Here is an 18,942-nt window from a genome sequence, read left to right as displayed (position 1 = left end):
TCCTCTCTAGGCCCAATTCCTTATCTGGAAAAATAAGTAAAATATTAACACTAACTCCACAGAGTTGTTTTAAGGATTAAATGAAATCTTCCTTATAAAGTTATGTTTCAATAAATGACAATTATTATCATTTGAATGTTTGAATTTATAGCACAGGTTAAAAACATGACCAAAAAAAAAAAAAAAAAAAAAACCTTTTCAAAGTCTTTTTATACAGGCAAAATAGTGTTGTTGTGGGATTTGCATTCATCCCCGCTATGTGCAGGGTCTACAAAGGCTCACACCTAGTCTCAGCTTGGGCAAGTGCTGGCTTCCATGCCAGCAAGCATGTTCCCAAGGCCTATCCTGCTGGTGCAGCATCACCAAAACAAAGAGGAAAAAGAATCTGAGCAGCTGACTTGTGTTGAAACTAATTACAGGAGGACGCCATAACGAATGGTTTGCTTTTAGAATCAATACTGGCAGGGGAGAAAGCTGTCCTCTGGAACTGCCTTCCCTGTTCACTCGGGCTCTTGGTACTGGTTCCTTACATTCATTGCCTATACTCATTGCCTCATCTACCTACAAGGTGTCAAAAGCTATTAAACAAAAGCTATGTTGCTTTCTAGCTGGGAAGAGTGCTTTCTAAAGGAGAAACTATTCTTCCCCTCTGTATGTCAATCTCAATGTGCAAGGTCAATCCACTGTCACATTGTGGAATCGAGTGGTTACACACTTGGCACTGTCTGAGGAGGAGTGGAGTCGGAGAATTCTCTAGACAGGACAGTCTGCTCTCACTGGCTTCACAGGCTTTTCTCTCTTTCCTTGACCCTTTTGTAGAGCCCCATGGTAGCCCAGTCTCAGGAATCAAATGGAATCACACATCTAATCCACAGACTGGCCCACCATCCACATGTCAGCCCTGTCCTGGTGCCTGTATTTGGTAGCTACAATTTTGTCCTATTCCTAAGAGCTGGCCATTTCCTTACCTGATTCTCCAAGAATCCCACCTCTAAATTTCAGCCCAGGGGCTTCGGAGCCCTGTTATCTGTTAAGAGCCTTGCCAGTGCAAACTGTCTATCTTCCACCTTAATTTATGACCACCATCAGCTCCTAGGGGCCAGCTGCTGGGTATCCTTTTCCCTTAGGCAGATTACACCTTTACTCTATTGGCTTTCCTTGGTTCTGACTGGTCAAATTAGGTGACCACCTCTTCCCTAAGGCATATCCCTTAGACACTGCTTTTTTAGTACCTGAAGCTGATCTGTCCCATTGATACCTGGACATCACAAAGGACAGGCCTACTCCCTCCAATATAGATAAGCAGACCACACCAAGCTAACTCTTGAAAGATGACAGCATGATATTGATAACTGCCTGGAAGAGACTCAAGCTTAGATGTGTTCTATCACCAGCCACCAGCATGACCATCGTCACCACTTGTTGCCATTCAGGCCACCATTATTGAGCGGACCTTTTATGAACCGAATTATTTATTAGTCACTTTCCATATGTTATTCCTAAGCCTCACATCACTCTTCAGGGTAGATATAACTTTCATTTCAGAGAGGACACAGAGGTGCAGAGAAATTAAGCCATTGTGATAAGTAAGAAACAAGGCCCTAAATGGAATAGACAGATTGACTTCAAATGCTATGCTCTTCATTATACCACGTGGTCCAATGGATATACCACGTGGCCCAACAAATAAAAAAAAGAACTGAGGGGGAGTTCTGTTTTAGGGAGTTCTGTTCTTAGGGAGCTATCAAAGGGAATGGATGCTTTTGAAACTAGGAGGTTTAGTTAGTGATTTTGGCCTTAGAAAAGGGTAAAAGAAAAGGGATGATATAATTTCCAATACTGGGCCAAGTAAGTCCACCATTTTGTAGTAGAACATGGAAATGAAAACCCAGGCCAGACACCAGCCGAATCAACTGTTAAACAGGCCAAGCCCTAGCAGAGAGCAGAGCCAGCTGTCTTCGACCATTGGGACATGACTTCAGATAAGCCAAAAGACAGGCAGAGAAAGATGAAGGGCAAGCATAGCATTCCCGGAGGCCTTGGGTCACATGAAGTTTTTGAGTTAAAAAAAATGGCATGGAAGATCAGAAAAGCAGTCCCCAGATCCAAGGGAAATTTTAGAGACAGAGTGGGAAATGTATCGCTCATTGATTCTGTGGCCACAGTGCTAATGTGCAGTTAGCTGTCTGAGGGATGAACAGACCTGAACACAGAGAGAAGACTAGACCCTGGTCCTAGGGTGAAATGAGGTCCCTGCCAGCCCTGATCCCAGAGTCACCAAAGTTCTTTTGCATCAAGAGACCATATGGCAAGAGGTTGAAAGCCGAAGTTCTGAAGCTGTACTACCAGGGTTTGAATTCCAGTTCCACCATTTACTACCTCCGTCAACTGGAATTAGTCATTTATCCTGTTTGTCATAAATGCAAGTGAGAAATACCCACTTCATGGTATGTTGTAAGGATTAAATGAGCTAACATAAGAAAAATAGAACAGTATCGAGAACAAAGAAAGTACTCAATAGGTGTTATGTTTACCATAATTACTACTGTTATTAGGGCTAGTTTATCAGGGAGGAGAAAAAAGTGGTAACAGTGAACATGGTATATTGAATCAAAAGAAGGCTGTGACTAGATGAGGTATCTTACACTTAAAATCAATATACTGAATACAAAATCAGGATACAGTATACTTCTAATTTACCTTTTGTTTTATTGTTGCTTTTAAGATTCCTCTGAGAAATGCAAATTAAAACTACAATGAGATTTCATCTCACTCCAGTCAGAGTAGCACTTATCAAGAATATAAGTAACAATAAATGTTGGCAAGGATGTGAGGAAAAGGTACACTCATACATTGCTGGTGGGGCTGCAAGTTGGTGTAACCACTCTGGAAAGCAGTATGGAGATTCCTCAGAAAACTTACAATGGAACCACAATTTGACTCTGTTATCCCATTCCTTGGTTTATACCCCAAAGACTTAAAATCAGCATACTACAGTGACACAGCCACATCAATGTTTTTAGCAGCACAGTGCACAATAGTTAAGCTATGAAATACACCCAGATACCCTTCAACAGATGAATGGATAAAGAGAATGTGGTACATATACACAATGAAATATTATTGAGCCATAAAGAAGAATGAAATTATGGCATTTGCTGGTAAATGGATGGAAATGAAGACTATTATGCTAAGTGAAATAAGCCAGTCCCCAAAATACCAAAGGCCATATGTTCTCTCTGATATGCAGATGCAAACTCACAATTAGTGGTGGGGAAGAGAAGAATAGAAAATCACTGAATTAGACAAAATGGGATGGAGGGAAGGGAGCAAGGTGGGAATAGGAAAGACAATAGAATTAATGGGATATAACTTTCCTGTGTCCATTTATGAATACACGACCAGTATAATTCCACATCATATACAACCACAAGAATGGGAAGTTATACTCCATGTATGTATGATATGTCAAAATACATTCTACAGTCATGTATAACTAAAAAGAACAACTAAAAAATAAAAGTAAAAACGGTCAATCTTATTCACCTATAATCAAAGTGAGCTTTTTTTCTTCTCAAAAACAAACAAAGATATCCCTGTATTTCAGCTACCAGAGTGATAGGGTAAAACCTTCCCCTGATATTCAGGTGTGATGGGTCGGGGTGATAGTAAACTAACCTACTTGGGGGCAAAAAAAAAAAAAAGTGAAAACTTACTGGGGCTGAGAAATGGATATAGTGAGAACTGCAGTTTCTTCTTATCAAAAGTGGTTTCCTACAGAGTCTCATAAGAAATAATTTTTTAACTAAAAATATGAAAGAGTTTAAATAACTCACTCAAAATTTGACTCAAAAGATGCTTCCAAAGAAGTCAGTGCAGACTCATTCATTCTATCAGGTTGGTTCTCAGTTCTTAGGTTGTAAGGTTCAGGGACTTGTGATCTGATGAAAATTTATCTAATCCACCTCTCTCCCATTTATCATACTCAGAGATTATCTGGCTTAATCACCCACTCAACAAAAGACTCTCCCCTATACCACTCTTTCATTTTAAATATTTTTTAGTTGTCAATGGACCTTTATTTATTTATACACATGTTGAGAATCAAACTCAGTGCCTCACACATGCTAAGCAAGTGCTCTACCACTGAGCTACAACCCCAACCCTACCATACCACTCTTTCCCTCATTTTTCAAGTGCCAAGTGCATGTTGGCTCACCATGTTAATCACTGGAATAAAAAAGACCAATGAGACAGAATTCCTACACCCCAAAGAAGGTCACAGTCCAGCCAGGAAGTGAGGTTAGTGTAAATCTGATAAAGACACTGATAACTACCACATCGGGGATGTGACCAGAGCAAGTGCGTGTCTAGGAAAGGGGATCCTAATCCAATGCAAGGAGGCCCCTCAAGATTTCCTAGAAGACATGGATACTTGAGAGTCAAAGATGAAAAGGGGTTGGTTGGTGATAGGGTGAGGATTCAGGAGACAGCAATGAGACTTGAGAGAGCATGACGCATTTCAGGAAACTGCAGGATAGTAGGAGTACAGGGTACAAGAGAGAGAAAACACAGGGGGAAAGGCAAAACCAGACAAACCAGCAGATCATAAAGGTATATGGGTTTGTAAAATAAAGAGTTTGAATTTTATTGCAAAAGGAAATCATCTCTGGGTTCCACAGGCAATGGAATAGTATAATGTGATATGAATCTTAGGAAAACCACTCTTGTGGCAGTGTGGGGATGGACCTAAGAAGACCATGACAGAAGTCAAGGAAAACAGAAGGCTATCACCCTAATCAAGAAGGGCTCAGATCTAAGGCATTACAACAGGGATGGAAGAAAGTGCCTTTTTAAAGGGGCAAAATCAATAAGTCTTTGCAATGGACTCAGTGGCGGGTGAGAGCCAAGGAGTCAAGAAAGATTCCCAGGTTTGTGGCTTGAGCAACTGGGTAGTCAGTGCCTTTCTGGGAGGGTAATACAGGAGTAAGGGCACACCAGAAATGGTAGAAGGGAGATGATAAAATGAATTTTGGACATATGAAGAACCCTCTGACAAATTAAAGTGGTGGTGTCCAGAAGGTGAATGGAATATGAATATGGAGCTGAGGGGTGAGTCAGGGAGGAGACATGAATTTGGGAGCCATTGGAATAGGGGTAGAAGTTGAGGCCAGGAAAATGCATTCCAGAGAATGCATGCAAAGTGAGAAGGAAAGGTCTGAGGAATAATCCTGGGGACAAGGGGAAACAAAAAGCAGGGCCAGCCAGAAAAACACCAGAATAGGAAAGCACCATGTCATGAAATCCTTTTTGCTTTTGGTACTGGAGATCGAAACCAGGGGTGCTTACCACTGAGCCACATCCTCAGCCTCCCTGACCCCCGTTTTTTAGATAGGATCTCGCTAAGTTGCTGAGGCTACTGCAAACTTGTAATCCTCCTACTTTAGCTTCCCAAGTTGCTGGATTACAGGTGTGTACCATCGTGTCTGGCAGGAGAAAAAGACTTTTAAAGAGGCTGAGGTTGACAGTGTTGACAACAGACTGAGTTGACAATATTTCAAAAAGGCCAATTAAGATCTGTAAAGTATTCCTTAGATTTATCAACAAATTGGCTTATTGGAGACCTTGGTAGGATTAACCCAAATGGGTTACAGGGGAATATGCCCAATGGCAGGGATCAAAGGGACTTTAGGGGGTTAGGAAACAAAGATGGCAAACAAATTCTTTTTTTTTTTAAGAACTAGAGCTATGAAGGGAAGGATATACATTGGAAGTAGGGTTTAGAGGAAGTGATCTTTGTGGCTTTTATTTATTTATTTTTTAAGATGGAAAAGACTTGAGAATGTTCAATCCTTAAGGGAAAAAGGTTGCCTCTTCTGGGAAAACCTCCAGCGACAAGAAGCATACTACATCACATTTTATTCTGGTTTTGCACAGCTCATAAAAAAGCAACCCATGGGTTAGAAGTTAAGAGCTGAATTAAGCTCAAATTGGCTTCACTATAGCTTTCATTCCTCTCTCTTCCACAGGAAGCCTTCCACTATCAAACCTTCCACCCCTCCCTTCCATAATACATTATTTACTCAAAACTGAACATATGTAGCTGCTTCAACTTCACAATCACGGCAACCTTCCCACAACGGCAGTATATTCTGTCAATATCATCCTGAAAATGTATTTTCCTGAATTAGGCACAAAAGTCTATATGTGATCTAAATAGCCAGAATACATAAAAAAATTCTTAATTTTCTAATATAAAGGTTACATTTTAATTTATATATTCTCTCAAAAGCCTTTAACAGTTCTATCTGCTGTAAGAATAAAGTCTAGGGCTGGGGATATAGCTCAGTTGGTAGAGTACTTGCCTTGCATGCAAAAATCCCTGAGTTTGAACCCCAACACCACCAAAAAAAATAATAAATAAAGTCTAACCCCTTGCACCTGAAGGCCAAGGTTCTTGGGAATTCAGACACAACCTATATTTTTTTTAGCTTTTCTACAATGATTTACTCTCTGCCATGTAAAATCCTTTGATTTCATTAGCTTAACCGATTATTTTTTACAATATCACAAATTTTTCAGGAGATGCCAGGAAATGCGAAGACTCCCACCACCACCATAGTTTTCCCTAAGCCAACATTGAAATCCCATCAGAACAGCATTTTCTATTTCCTTCACCTAATGGAACAGACTATGGCCCTCTCCAATAACATGATGACTTGCTTTCTGCCCTCCTTTTGCCTCTTGTATTTCTCCATATTGCTTTCTACTCACACGTTTGTAGATTTCATAAAGTTGTGCAATTTCTGACATATTCTCACCCTTTCTACTAAAGCAGGGCTTTTAAACAAAGAATCCTCTTCTATTGCCATTTTCTAATTATGAGCTCCATATCCTAAGGTCTTAGGAATGTTCGATGTATTTTATCTTCTTGTGTTAAATGTCTAAGTGCACTACTTGTTACACATGCCTTTTATTGGTTTATAGAAAAAGGCTATAAATGTGGTTGGCAATCTGTAATTTTTGTTGTTTCCCTGTTTGATTATTTAAAGTGATCTAAGGGTATTTTCTTCACAAAGTGCTTCCTTCTATGTCACTTTTGTGGTACGTAACAGCTTGAGATTTCATGGAATAATTTTCTCCTTCCACTTCAAAAATCACTTAAATCCTTCCATATAGATCAACCAGGTTTTCTGTCAATGGATATTCTTCTTAATCTGTATATGATACCTTCCACCCCTTATAGAAGCCCACCATGCCGGCTCTGTAGGACATAGCCCAGAAAACTTTTAAAGATATATATGATATATATATATATATATATGTATATTTTATATTAAATATGTTCAAATGTGTGTACAAATATATCATATGTGTATCATGTATACACACGCACACACACATTGCAGTACTAGGTATCTAACCCAGGGCTTCACACAAACTAGGTAAATGTTCTACCACTGAACTATACCCCCAGTATCTACAAAAAAACTTTAAAACATCCTTTACATAGGCAGCCATTGGCTTCTCAAAGCCCTCCTTCTTTTCCATAGTCATGTATCACATGAGATGAGAGATAAAAACACCACCTGTGCTTTCAAATCTTTCAGTTGTTACCAGAACTTTAAACTCATTATAAATGCAGTCCCAATGTCTTCTGAATGTGTCATTTGTTTCCAGAAGGAAGCAGCAAAGGAGGGGAACAATTTGTGGGCTTGATAAGAGGTTTGTGGTGGGCTCTCCATAACATCTCCCTCCCAATTTTCCACATCAGAGCTACAAAAAGTGACCTTCTAAACCTTTGGTGGAAGTCACTCACACAAAGGACTTCTTTCTTCTTCCTAAGAGTGGTCACAAAACCCTTCTCCATCAGCTCATACCAACAACTTCTCCCCAGTGCCAGGGCTTTGGGATGTTCTGAATCCACCCCAATGGGAGACGTGTCATGCAAGATTCAAAGGGCAAGATTGTCCTTCATTTATGCTCTGTTTCACATCCTTCTACTTGCCCACTGCATGACATTAACTTTTCTGCATTTTCCTGGCTTTCTCAGTATTTTTTTCATCTGCCCAAGAACCTTTTATTCTTGCTAAGAAGCTGGAGTGTGAAAAAACATCTATTTAAGCTCTCTCAACTTTTCTTTCTGCTTGCATTTACAACTGCTATAAATGGTCATCGTGTCCAGCAAGAAGACAAGATGGAACTTTCTCCAAAGTTCACTGCACCTCATCCTGGCAGCTATGTTTACTGGCTCTCCAGATAAAATAATCATTTTTCCTAGCTTTCACTAGCAATTCTCCTCAAAAAGTCCAAAGGGGAGAAGGTTATTTCTCATCTCTTATTTTGGAACTACTCTGAGGATTAAAATATATCAGATACGTGTTTCTCATTAGATTAGAATTTCTTCAAGATAGAAACTATGCCTCTTTTTAAAAATTTTCCACAGTACCCAACAATGAGACTTGGTGGGACATGGATACTGATGAAGGCTATTGTCTAACTCTGAGGGCACTTGCTTTCCTTATCTATGCATTACCTACTCTATTTGCCCTTTAGTACTGTCATAGGTTTCCTGATTATACCTTGAATATCTTTGGTGGTCAAGGTCACTGACAGATCCACTAAAATGCTTTCCTTCCATTTCTACATATTTTATTTTTAACCCAAATATGTAATGAATAATTTGTAGTGTGCTCTATTGAAGTTTGGAAAAAAATCCAAGGTCATATGGCAAAACAATTAATCAGAGATTATTGAATGAGTTACTTAATCATGCCTATGCTTTTGATTTTCCTTAAATCTTCCTCTAAATTGTCTATTCTTTCAGAAATGTTATGCTAATGTTAGTTAACATGCTTAGCTGCTTAAATGTGATTTGGTGCTTTGAGGCTCTAGGTAATATATATTTGAATGTAAATGCTTGCTAATTTTTGACTAACTTAGCTTGCAGAAAGTCTGGCATTTCAGATAATGAGGCCATAAAGCAGACCACTAACGGGGTAGGCACAGATGCTATCTCAACCACAGGCATTTGAGTACTTTCCTCCCAAGTAATAGTAAATATCTCAGGACAACATAACAGTACCAACATTCTATTCCAACCCCTGGACAGACATGAACACATCTGTCCCCTGACAACTAGGCTATTCTAGGCAGAAACTCTATCTTATATTTGTTTATACTCCCAATGACACTTAATGTGCCATGCAAAAAAAAAATATTAGTGCCTTTTAATACCTACTTTATTTTATGGCCTGAGTAAATTGTTGAGTTTATAGGCAACTTGAGTCAAGTGTTTACCAGAACCAGAAGGGAGTCCATTAAATCCCAGGTCTCATGTCAGCATGGACAACTCAGGAACTCAGCCAAGAAAGTTCCATGCACACAGATCCCCTGGTGCATCCCCATCCCAGAATGTGTAGCACCTGCACCTTGGTTGCCTCCCCAGCAAGGCTGTCAGGACTGTGGCGCCTTTTCCATGACAGGCAGCCTGTGTAGCCTATTCAAAGAGTGCCACCTGCAGGACAAACTGAGGACTCCTGAATACTGCATCTTCAAACAATTTGAAGAATATGTTTAAAATGTACTCGAAAGCTATTAACATTTTAAGGTAGAGATGAATGATGGATAATGGATTTCTGTGTTAATTCTTCACAGTTTATCATTTATGTCTATTTTAATAGCTACCTTAAACGTCTTCACCTCAGAGAGGCCAATCACAGGTAGCCCCATTATCTTAGAGTGGAGATGCATTTGTCCAGGGACTTTATGGCCCCTCAATGTCTTCTCTGGGACAACGATTTACTCTGCTTGGTGGCTTGATTTCCCTGCAGAAGGGGAAACTTGTAGGAGCTCTAGCAGATGTGGTGGCTCTCTTCTTGCTCTGATTTAAGACATTTATTTGAACCTGAATACTAAGAATGGGTACTTAGAACCTCCTCTCATATCAGCCTCAGGATGACAGAATTGCAACCGTCTAGAGTCCTGCTCACAGCAAGCCTCCAGCCCCCTATTCCACATGTGCAGTGTCCTTCCTTGCCACATCCCAGGAACAGCAATCTTAAAGAAGAAACAAGAGTTTCCATACTCTGGCTTTTTATCATGGTCCTCCACCACTGATCCCATGACCCTCACCTAACTGAGAGCATGTGAAGCAAGTAAGAAAAAAAGAGCCCTTTCCTGCCAGATCAGTCCCATTCCCACCACATGGTAATCAGGTCACACAGAACCAAGTAGGTGTCAGCCAGATTGCTACCGACACCAAACTGCCATCAATGGATTCCTCATGTAGATCAACAACTCCTGGTCACTCTCCCCAGAGTGAAAATTAAAGGACAAAACAGGGTTGATAAATTTCTGGATCACAGGCTCTACGTCTGCTGGCCCATTCACAGGGCAATGCGATGACCTCAGTACCCCACTTCCATTCTCCCTTTTCAGTCCACACTGTCTTCCCTTCCAGAAGACACAATCCTCCTAAAAGCATGGGATTCCTGGAAGTTAAAACTCTTTTCTCCCTCAAAAAGCATTCTGGACCCAGAGGTGGGGAGGTGGGGATGATATCCATGGACTACTCGTTAGCAGGATAAACAGAACGGTTGTAATGAACGTCAAACAGGATGGTACAGCAGCAGCCCCGCTCTCGCCATTCTTGCTCTTTGTCCTGCACGTCCCACATGCAAACAGAGCCTTCAGAAATGAATTTTATACCCAGTTCCTACACCTCAATAAAATGGGACAGCATAGCATAAGGGTAAGAAGATGACTCTGGGGTCCAACAGACCCGGATAATCCCAGAAGAGCCACGGACAAGCTGAATGATGGGGCCACATTGAAGAACTTTCTGAGCCTCAGGGTTGTCTTCTATAAAACAAGCTGGAACTATCATTCAGGGTTGGTATAATGAAACTATACCTCTCAAAAATGTGTCCGTTGTTTCCTTATTTCTTTAGTATGAATTTAAGTTAATGTATCTTTGCTACAAAATGATAGGTATTGGCCCTTATGAAAGGAATATCAAACATCAATGAGAAGGTAGAGGAGGAGTCAGGAAAAAGGAAACTGGAGTGGCCACAGACTTGCTTGGTTTTAACAACACACAGAAATGACAGGCCCCTCACAGTTCTTTTCCCAAGACTGGCATTGCCAAGAGAACTGGAAGGGCTTTACCAGGTCAGGAGTACAGGTGGCTTGGGGTTATTCTTCTTAAGAAAAGGTTAAACCACAAGGCAGCCCAGAGGCAGGAGCACCCAAGCTCTGGGATGATTCTACTCCACAGACTATCCCTAGTACCATAAGCCCGACTCTCAGCGGATAGGAACCTGAGATATAAGTGGAATCATACAACATCTGTCCTTTTATGACTGGATTATTTAATTTAGCATAATGTCCTCAAAGTTCATCCACACTACACTGTGTATCAAAATTTCCTTACATTTTAAGGCGGATTGATACTATGTTGTATGGATATGCCACATTTTATTTACCCACAACCACCATTGGACATTTGCATTGCTTCCACCTTTTGGCTATTGTGTGAAATGCTGCTATGAAGCTCAATTCACAATAGCCAAACTATGGAACCAACCTAGATGCTCTTCAACAGATGAATGGATAAAGACAATGTGGTATATATACACAATGGAATATTACTGAGTCTTAAAGAAGAATGAAATTATGGCATTTATAGGTGAATGGGTGGAACTAGAGAATATTATGCTAAGCAAAATAAGTCAATCCCAAAAAATCAAAGGTCAAATGTTTTTTTCTGATATGTGGATGCTAATTCATAATAAGGGATGGGAGGCTAGGGAAGAATAGAGGTACTTCGGATTAGGCAGAGGGGAGTAAAAGGAGGGGAGGGGGAAAGGGGGTAGGAAGGATAATAGAATTAATTGGACATTATTACCCTATGTGCATATATGACTCCATAACCAGTATAATACACATCATATAAAACCAGAAGAATGAGAAGTTATACTCCATTTATGTACAATGTGTCAAAACATATTCTACTGTCATGTATAACTAATTAGAACAAATTTTTAAAATGCAGCTGTGAACATGGATGAGCCCCTGATTTAATTCCTTTTGGGAATATACCAAGTGGAATTGATGGTCTTATGGTAATTCTACTTTTAATTTTTGAGGAACCTTTATATTGTTTTCTCCAGGGACTGCACCATTTTCCATTCCCACCAACAATGCACAGGATTCCATATGGGGCCTATCTCCCCAGGTGGGAAAACACCCACAACCCCCAAGTTCAGGTCATTGCAGACGTGGGTTTCTGGCTCCTGTAGGGCCTCTCTCTTTTTAGCATATTCTTGTAGCTCCCCTGGAGTTGCAGTAATTCTTCACAGCTTCTCTGTTCTCCTTTGTTTCTTCATAGGTCCTCTCTTTTTGAGCCCACAGCGTATGTCTGTCTGGGACTGGCAGCCTCCCTGGATAAGGGCTGGGACTTTGCACAACAAAGAGTGGCACCCACACTGAGGGCTACCCCCTGGTGGGATCACAGCCAGTCCTGGATAAAGCCATGATGTGGCAAAACACAGTTTTGTCACCTCCTAGCTTCAGCAGCACCCACTCCTCAATCCCATACAGCTGCCCTCGCTATCCCAACACTTAAGAGTTTTATTTTCTATTACAATTAACCCCACCTGACAAAACAAGCAGACAGCATATTTCATCTTGAAGATGAAAATTTTTCAGGATCCATTTGGAAATCCCCCAACAGAGAAATAAAGAGTGAAGATAGGCCTGGGGGCTATAGCTCAGTGGCAGGGCACTTGCCTAGCAAGTGTGAGACACTGGATCCCATCCTTAGCACCACGTAAAAATAAATAAAATAAAGGCATTCTTTACATCTACAATAAAATATCTGAGGTGGAGACTCTGAAAAGAAAACCTGTTTTGTTATTCTAGCATTAGACAAATGATTGGGTCCTCTTATACCATATCTTTGCACAAGTTAGAAAACTGCTCTTTTGGGGTCACCTGCACAGCTCAGATAAAAGATTGAATGCTATATGAATTACAGACTAAATTTTGTGAAGTGATCCCAAGACATAATGTCTGGGCACATTCTGCCCAGTGTCCAGCAATTCTTCCTCAGAGTCCTGGAAGGTACACATCTTTGCAAGCAGAGCCAGGGTGACTTTTAGCTCAGACTCACTGGCAGTGACAGTTAACAGCAGTAGCCCTGGATTGATGATAGTTCTAATAATGTTACCTGCCTGCCAACACCATCTTGTAGACAAGGCATTTTTAGATGATGCTGGCAGGAAAATTTTCTTTGAAGACCATAAACTTGGGGGTCTCTTTACCACTAACCTAGTGAGCTACGAGAACACAAAGTCCTCATTGTATCAGGCTTAGTAGCCACAGGCTATCAAACCAACATGCTCTCATCACACACACAAACATCTCACCTGAGCCACTTCTTCAAAGTCATCGTGTCTCTTCTGCAGGGCTCGAGCTCGATGCAGGGACTTCCCAACCCCAGTGTGTTTGCTGAGAAAGGCCTCACCATGGTTTTCAATCCAGTCCAACACCTGGCCAGAGAAGAAAAACAGAAACAATGATTCCCAGAAAAAGGAAATAAATATAACAATACGTGCAACTGCTTCAGTCCTACCTATTCCCCATCCCTCAGCTTCAGCAAGAGCAGTCTGGTAGAAATGTTTAGCTTACTATGAACACAAGGGATTTCAGCAGTCATTGGCAATATAATGTCCTACCTTTAACTAAATTCAACTCCTTGATCTCCAGAATAGACTTCCCTCTTTCTTTCAGCTTTCTAAGCCTTAATTAACCCATCATTTTATTTGTTTTATTTTCTATTTGGTTTTGGTCCAAAGAGTGAACGCAGGGCCTTGCACATGCTAAACTATGCTTTAAATAAGCTACAAAGATCATCAGGCACAGTTTAAACCTCCATTGCCTCTATTCTGGCCATGTAAAGTCAGACAAATTGGCAGGAAATTAGGTAATGGCAGGTTAGGCACTGGCTTGACCCTCACAACTTGTCTTCATTCCACCACAAAAATGCTCATAGCAGTGATGACCAGTCATGGAGATTCTGTTTCATCACGCTCCCTGGGCCCCTAATCTTGGAAGTAAAGCCTATAGTAGTCAGCTCAAGATTGCTGATCCCTAGCACAGAAGCCTTCTCTGGCCTCTTTCTACCTCTCTTCCAATCAGCTCCAACCAACCAACCAAATAAGTTAAGGTCTTTGTATTCTAAGGCCTTTAATATCTATGATTCTTATAGTAAGTATTGGAGACGCCATGTTCTTCCAGTCTTAAAAATCGAGTGATTTCAATAGCCAAGCTATGGAACCGAGGTGCTCCACAACAGATGAACGGATAAGGAAAATGTGGTACATACACATAATGGAATATTAATCAGCCATAAAGAAGAATGAAATTATGGCATTTGCCAATAAATAGATGGAACTGGAGACTATCATGCCAAGTAAAATAAGCCAATCCCAAAGAATCAAAGGCCAAATGTTCTCTCTGATATGTGGATGCTAACATATAATAAGGGAGGGGGAGCAAAGAATATAAATTCATTGGATCAGACACAGGGGAATGAAGGGAAAGGAGGGGAGATGGGAATGGGAAAGATAGTAGAATGAATAGGACATAACTTTCCTATGTTCATATATGAATACATGACCAGTGTAACTCCACATCATGTCCAACCATAAGAATGGGAAATTACTCCATGTATGTATAATATGTCAAAATACACTCTACTATCATGTATATCTAAACATAACAAATAAAAAATTTATAAGTCTAGTGATTTGGCCCAAGGATACTAGTCTTAATGTATATAAAAGTTGGAGCAGACGTGGCTGGGGCAGTAAAAGGACAAGTGAGGGGATAATGAGAAAGTGAGAAAATACGTTTCCCAGGGGGCACTTGGGAGAGGGCTTAGAAACCCCTGAGTAAAGCCTTGAAATGCAGCAGGGAAAAAGGTCTTAACACTCTCTTTGTATTATCACAGATGGCTTCACAAAAAATGTGTGCATCCCAGGGGGAAGGAAAGAAGTTCATTTCTGGTCTCTGAAGAGCTGGGCACTCAGTAAATCAGAATTATAGTATAGACACACCTGCCAGGATTCTGCCAACACTCAACCAAGCCCATTCTACTCCTGCTGGCCATTAACTAAACATTTGATTAATGATGTAATGGACTTCTCAGAGTTTAGAAGGACTTTTGAGGAAGTGATTTAGATGAACTGTGTCTGTTAAAAAGGATGCTTCCATTGATTCCTGTTTCTTACACAGACTGCCCTGTGGCAAGCAGAGGTGGACCAAATTGTTCCATGGCCTACAGGTATGGGAGTTCAGGCTCTACAGAATCCAGCCTTTGACTTCGCTTACTCTGGCATTTAGGTTAATCAATGTCTGAAATGTGCAAAGTACGGAGGTCTTCAAAGTCTTTAGTGTCATCATCCCAAAGACCATACCAACATAGTGCAGTTCAGAGACAGATCTATGTAAATGTAAAAAATGAGGTTTAACAAGCATTCATGTAACAAAGATGAAAGGTCAGACAATTATCCACTATTATCCAAAATGGCTGTTTATCTAAACATTAGGTATGAATATTGTAAACACTTTATATAACATTCTGGCAATGTATTTTTTAAAATAATATTCTGGATGCCCATCTGTAAAAAGTAATTGTGATAATGCTGGTATTTCACCTTTTGCACACACTGTAAGCAGAATGGAAAGGAAATCTTGAGTGTTTCTTAGAAAAACCTACATTTCTTTAGAATTATTTGTGGTGAAATTTCAACCAAAAAAAAAAAAAAAGTCAAGAGAGTATATTTTTACTTGGCCTGCCACAATTACATCTCATGATATTGTCTCATAAAGGGAATTAAAAGCTTTGGCATACAGGGTCAATGATAAATATTTCTCGGCATAAAGTTCCCCAGATATTGTATCATAGGTTAAGTTACAGAATTTTGATGCATATTTAAACTTTTATTAGCCCCTTTTGATAATGAATTGAGGTTTGAGAAATATTTTTTCATATATAAAAGAGTTATCTTGTAACCTTTCATGAGTGCTTTTGGAATTTACAACAGATTTTTCATTCATTTTTTTTTAAATTTAGATAAGTATGACCTTAGCTCCCAATATTTTCATAAATTTATCTTATTTCATTTTTATATCTCTAGTTTTAAGAAAATTGGTTATTCTACAGCACACTGATTGAAGAGGCATATGTTTCATCTACTAGTGCATACACAGCTCCTTTTTGCACTCCCTGGAGTGCACAACTTTTAAACCTTTTTGTTTTTTAGGTAATTTGTTTCCTTTCTAAGTGGCATGGCTTTCTTTACAATATCAATTCATTTTTAGTTAGTGGCGTTTAGTTTACTTAATTAGCTATGCCTTTACCACTTAAAATCCTATTTATTTCATATCTGAAAGGCTTTTCCTCCATTTAAACATAACTTGGTTCTGTGATCTTTTATTGTCACCTCTTAGTGCAACTTCTGCTGGTAGAACTGAAGCTGTGGGGAAAATATGTGCAACCTGGATAAAGATTCAGGGGCTGCTTGAAAAACAGCCTAACAAATAAAAAAGCAAATGATTTAGGAAGTGAACAAAATTACTTTAGTAATACATAAAGACAGAGAAAGTACCCAAGGATGGATAAGCATATTATTTGACGTCTTTTTAAAAATACTGATTTTTGAATGTTTTGTTTCCAGCCAGATCATTTAGAGCTCTCACTGTTCGATGTGCACATTCAGACCATAAACTCTCTTGACTCTGGTTTCATGTTCTCTAACCCTGGAAACACAGCCCAGCTTTGTAGGTAGATTCTGCACAGCAGAGAAATGTGACTCTGAGCAGAAACTAGCATACCTGACAATTATATTACACACCAAAAATTAATTCGCAGCATTAGAATTCTAGATATCTACCAGTTTTGGTGAGTCTAGTTAATGCAAGCCAAGCCCCAGAATCTGAGCACTACTGGATGAAGTATAAATTGACTTTCTAGCCAAAATCTGGTTGCTTCTGCAGTATGATCATCCATCTAGGTACTCCTCGTTTCTCTTAAATATAAGATTATATTTAAGATACTCAATGACCAGTAATAGTCATGTTGGTACAGAATGATAGTTACTCATATCTGTCAATGACTTTGAACAGATAAGAAATAATGGGTGCTGTAGTATATAGGCAGGCATGGTCTAGCCTCCAGGAACTCAGGCTATGGCGGTAATAAGTACTGGTCACTAAATCACACAACTCCTCATTAATTGCAAAGGTGTAAAATGCCAACAATTGGATCCTAGCTGGGGTGGTCAAGAAACCTCTCTGAAGAAGTAAGGTTTGGTTGAGATCTGAGAGTGGGACTTAAACTAAGTTAGACATTAAAAAGTCCAACATGGCTTGGGTAGGGAATAAGTAAGAAATACACCCAGAGAAGATGAAACCAGGCTGTAGAAAGTCCTGTTGTGCTGAATAGGAGATTTAAGTGTTCATTCTGAGAACCACCAAAAAGTTGCAAGAAGAGAGGTATCACCTGATCTGCATTTTAAAAATCTTGTTCTATGTTAGCAAGATTTATGGAACATCAATTGGAGGGAAGCAAGAGTAGACACAGGAAAACAGGAGGTGACCACAGAAATTCTGGTTAGAGTTGATGGTAGCTCATACAAGGCCAAAGTCAGTGACTATGGGGAGACAGGTTTGGGGAAAGAATGCTAGGATTTGGTAATTTAGTGTGGTGATAGTGGAGAGGCCAATAGCAAGGCTGACCCCAAGGTCAGGGCTTGAATAGCTGGGTAGAAGACAAAGCTAGTCACTGGACCAGAAGCAAATGAGTAACAAGAAGTAGAACAGGATGACAGATTTTTCCTAAGACTTTTTTCTCCTTCCATACTTATGCTCTCATTTTCATAAATGACAGCTGTGCCCCTGAACTTGAGTGGGAAGTGGCTTCCAATGACAGTTGTCAATCTGATTCTGGCAAACTGTGCCTTTAATTTTAAAGAAGTAATTTACACCTTAAGGCTTAAAATAAATTACATATTGTTAATCTAGCTGGATACTACTAATAAAAAAATCCATTTTAAAAACACAACCCCAAACTTAAGTGGAATCAACCTATACATTATTAAAGGGGCTTTTCACTGTGGCATAGTTTTTGAGCAGCCCATTAACCTGACACTGAAGTCCACTCACTCTTCACCCCATCTCCAGGGAGCTCCTGCCTCACCCCTCAACACCTTAGAGGCTGGTTCTCATCTCACCGTCCCCTTCCCTTGAATGTCTATATCCCTTTTCTCCCTATACCCACTTCCCAGCCTGCCTCCTAGTCACTTTTTAAGCTCCTTCTCGGAATCCCTGCCTGTGGAAATCCTCTATTCTTTAGTAACCATCCAGGATGGGTGGCTGTTGCTTTATTTTAATTCTGTTCAAATGATTATGGCCCACAGGCCTGTCTTCTCCTGCTGAACTCCAACCTCCTTATAATCCCAGGACATGGCATAGCACTGCACAAGAGTTGTTGCTTCGTACATGTTCAGCTGAACTGAACTCAGGTGGATCCCTCTGGCATATGTTTTTGGGCTGAACATTAGCCTGCTTCCCATTTCCACTGCAACTCTATCTCAGCACCCCTTACTTCAAAGCTGTGTCTTCGTGCACCTCACACCCTCTGGCCCTCACTTCCCCACCTGGCAGGGAGTTCCAGGGGAACAAAAGGAGGATGGAATTTTCAACTGAATCCTCCCATCACCCACTATGCAGCATCCTGCCTGTACCTCATACTTGGGAAATAAACAGTGAATGTTCATGACTATAAATTGTCATATGCCTGTGTGACTGAGACTCCTGCTCTATTCCTCTTGGGAGAAGTTATGCTGCCCCATTCTGAAGATGACTAATTTTGCC

At 40.2% G+C, this 18,942-nt stretch overlaps 1 protein-coding gene across 1 annotated transcript in view; it reads right to left on the bottom strand.

Annotated features, from left to right (window-relative positions):
- Positions 1 to 18,942, bottom strand: part of Kalrn (kalirin RhoGEF kinase) — a 440,727-nt gene that overhangs the window by 322,110 nt on the left and 99,675 nt on the right. The window contains exon 8 of the mRNA XM_077795355.1: positions 13,431 to 13,553. Coding sequence (XP_077651481.1) covers positions 13,431 to 13,553 — 123 coding nt within the window. The remainder of the gene's footprint in view (positions 1 to 13,430; positions 13,554 to 18,942) is intronic.

The sequence above is a fragment of the Urocitellus parryii genome, chromosome 2 (genome assembly GCF_045843805.1).
Source record: "Urocitellus parryii isolate mUroPar1 chromosome 2, mUroPar1.hap1, whole genome shotgun sequence".
Taxonomy (NCBI): Eukaryota; Metazoa; Chordata; class Mammalia; order Rodentia; family Sciuridae; genus Urocitellus; species Urocitellus parryii.
The sequence above is the reverse complement of the archived record's forward strand: the minus strand, read 5'-3'. Positions and strand labels throughout refer to the sequence as shown.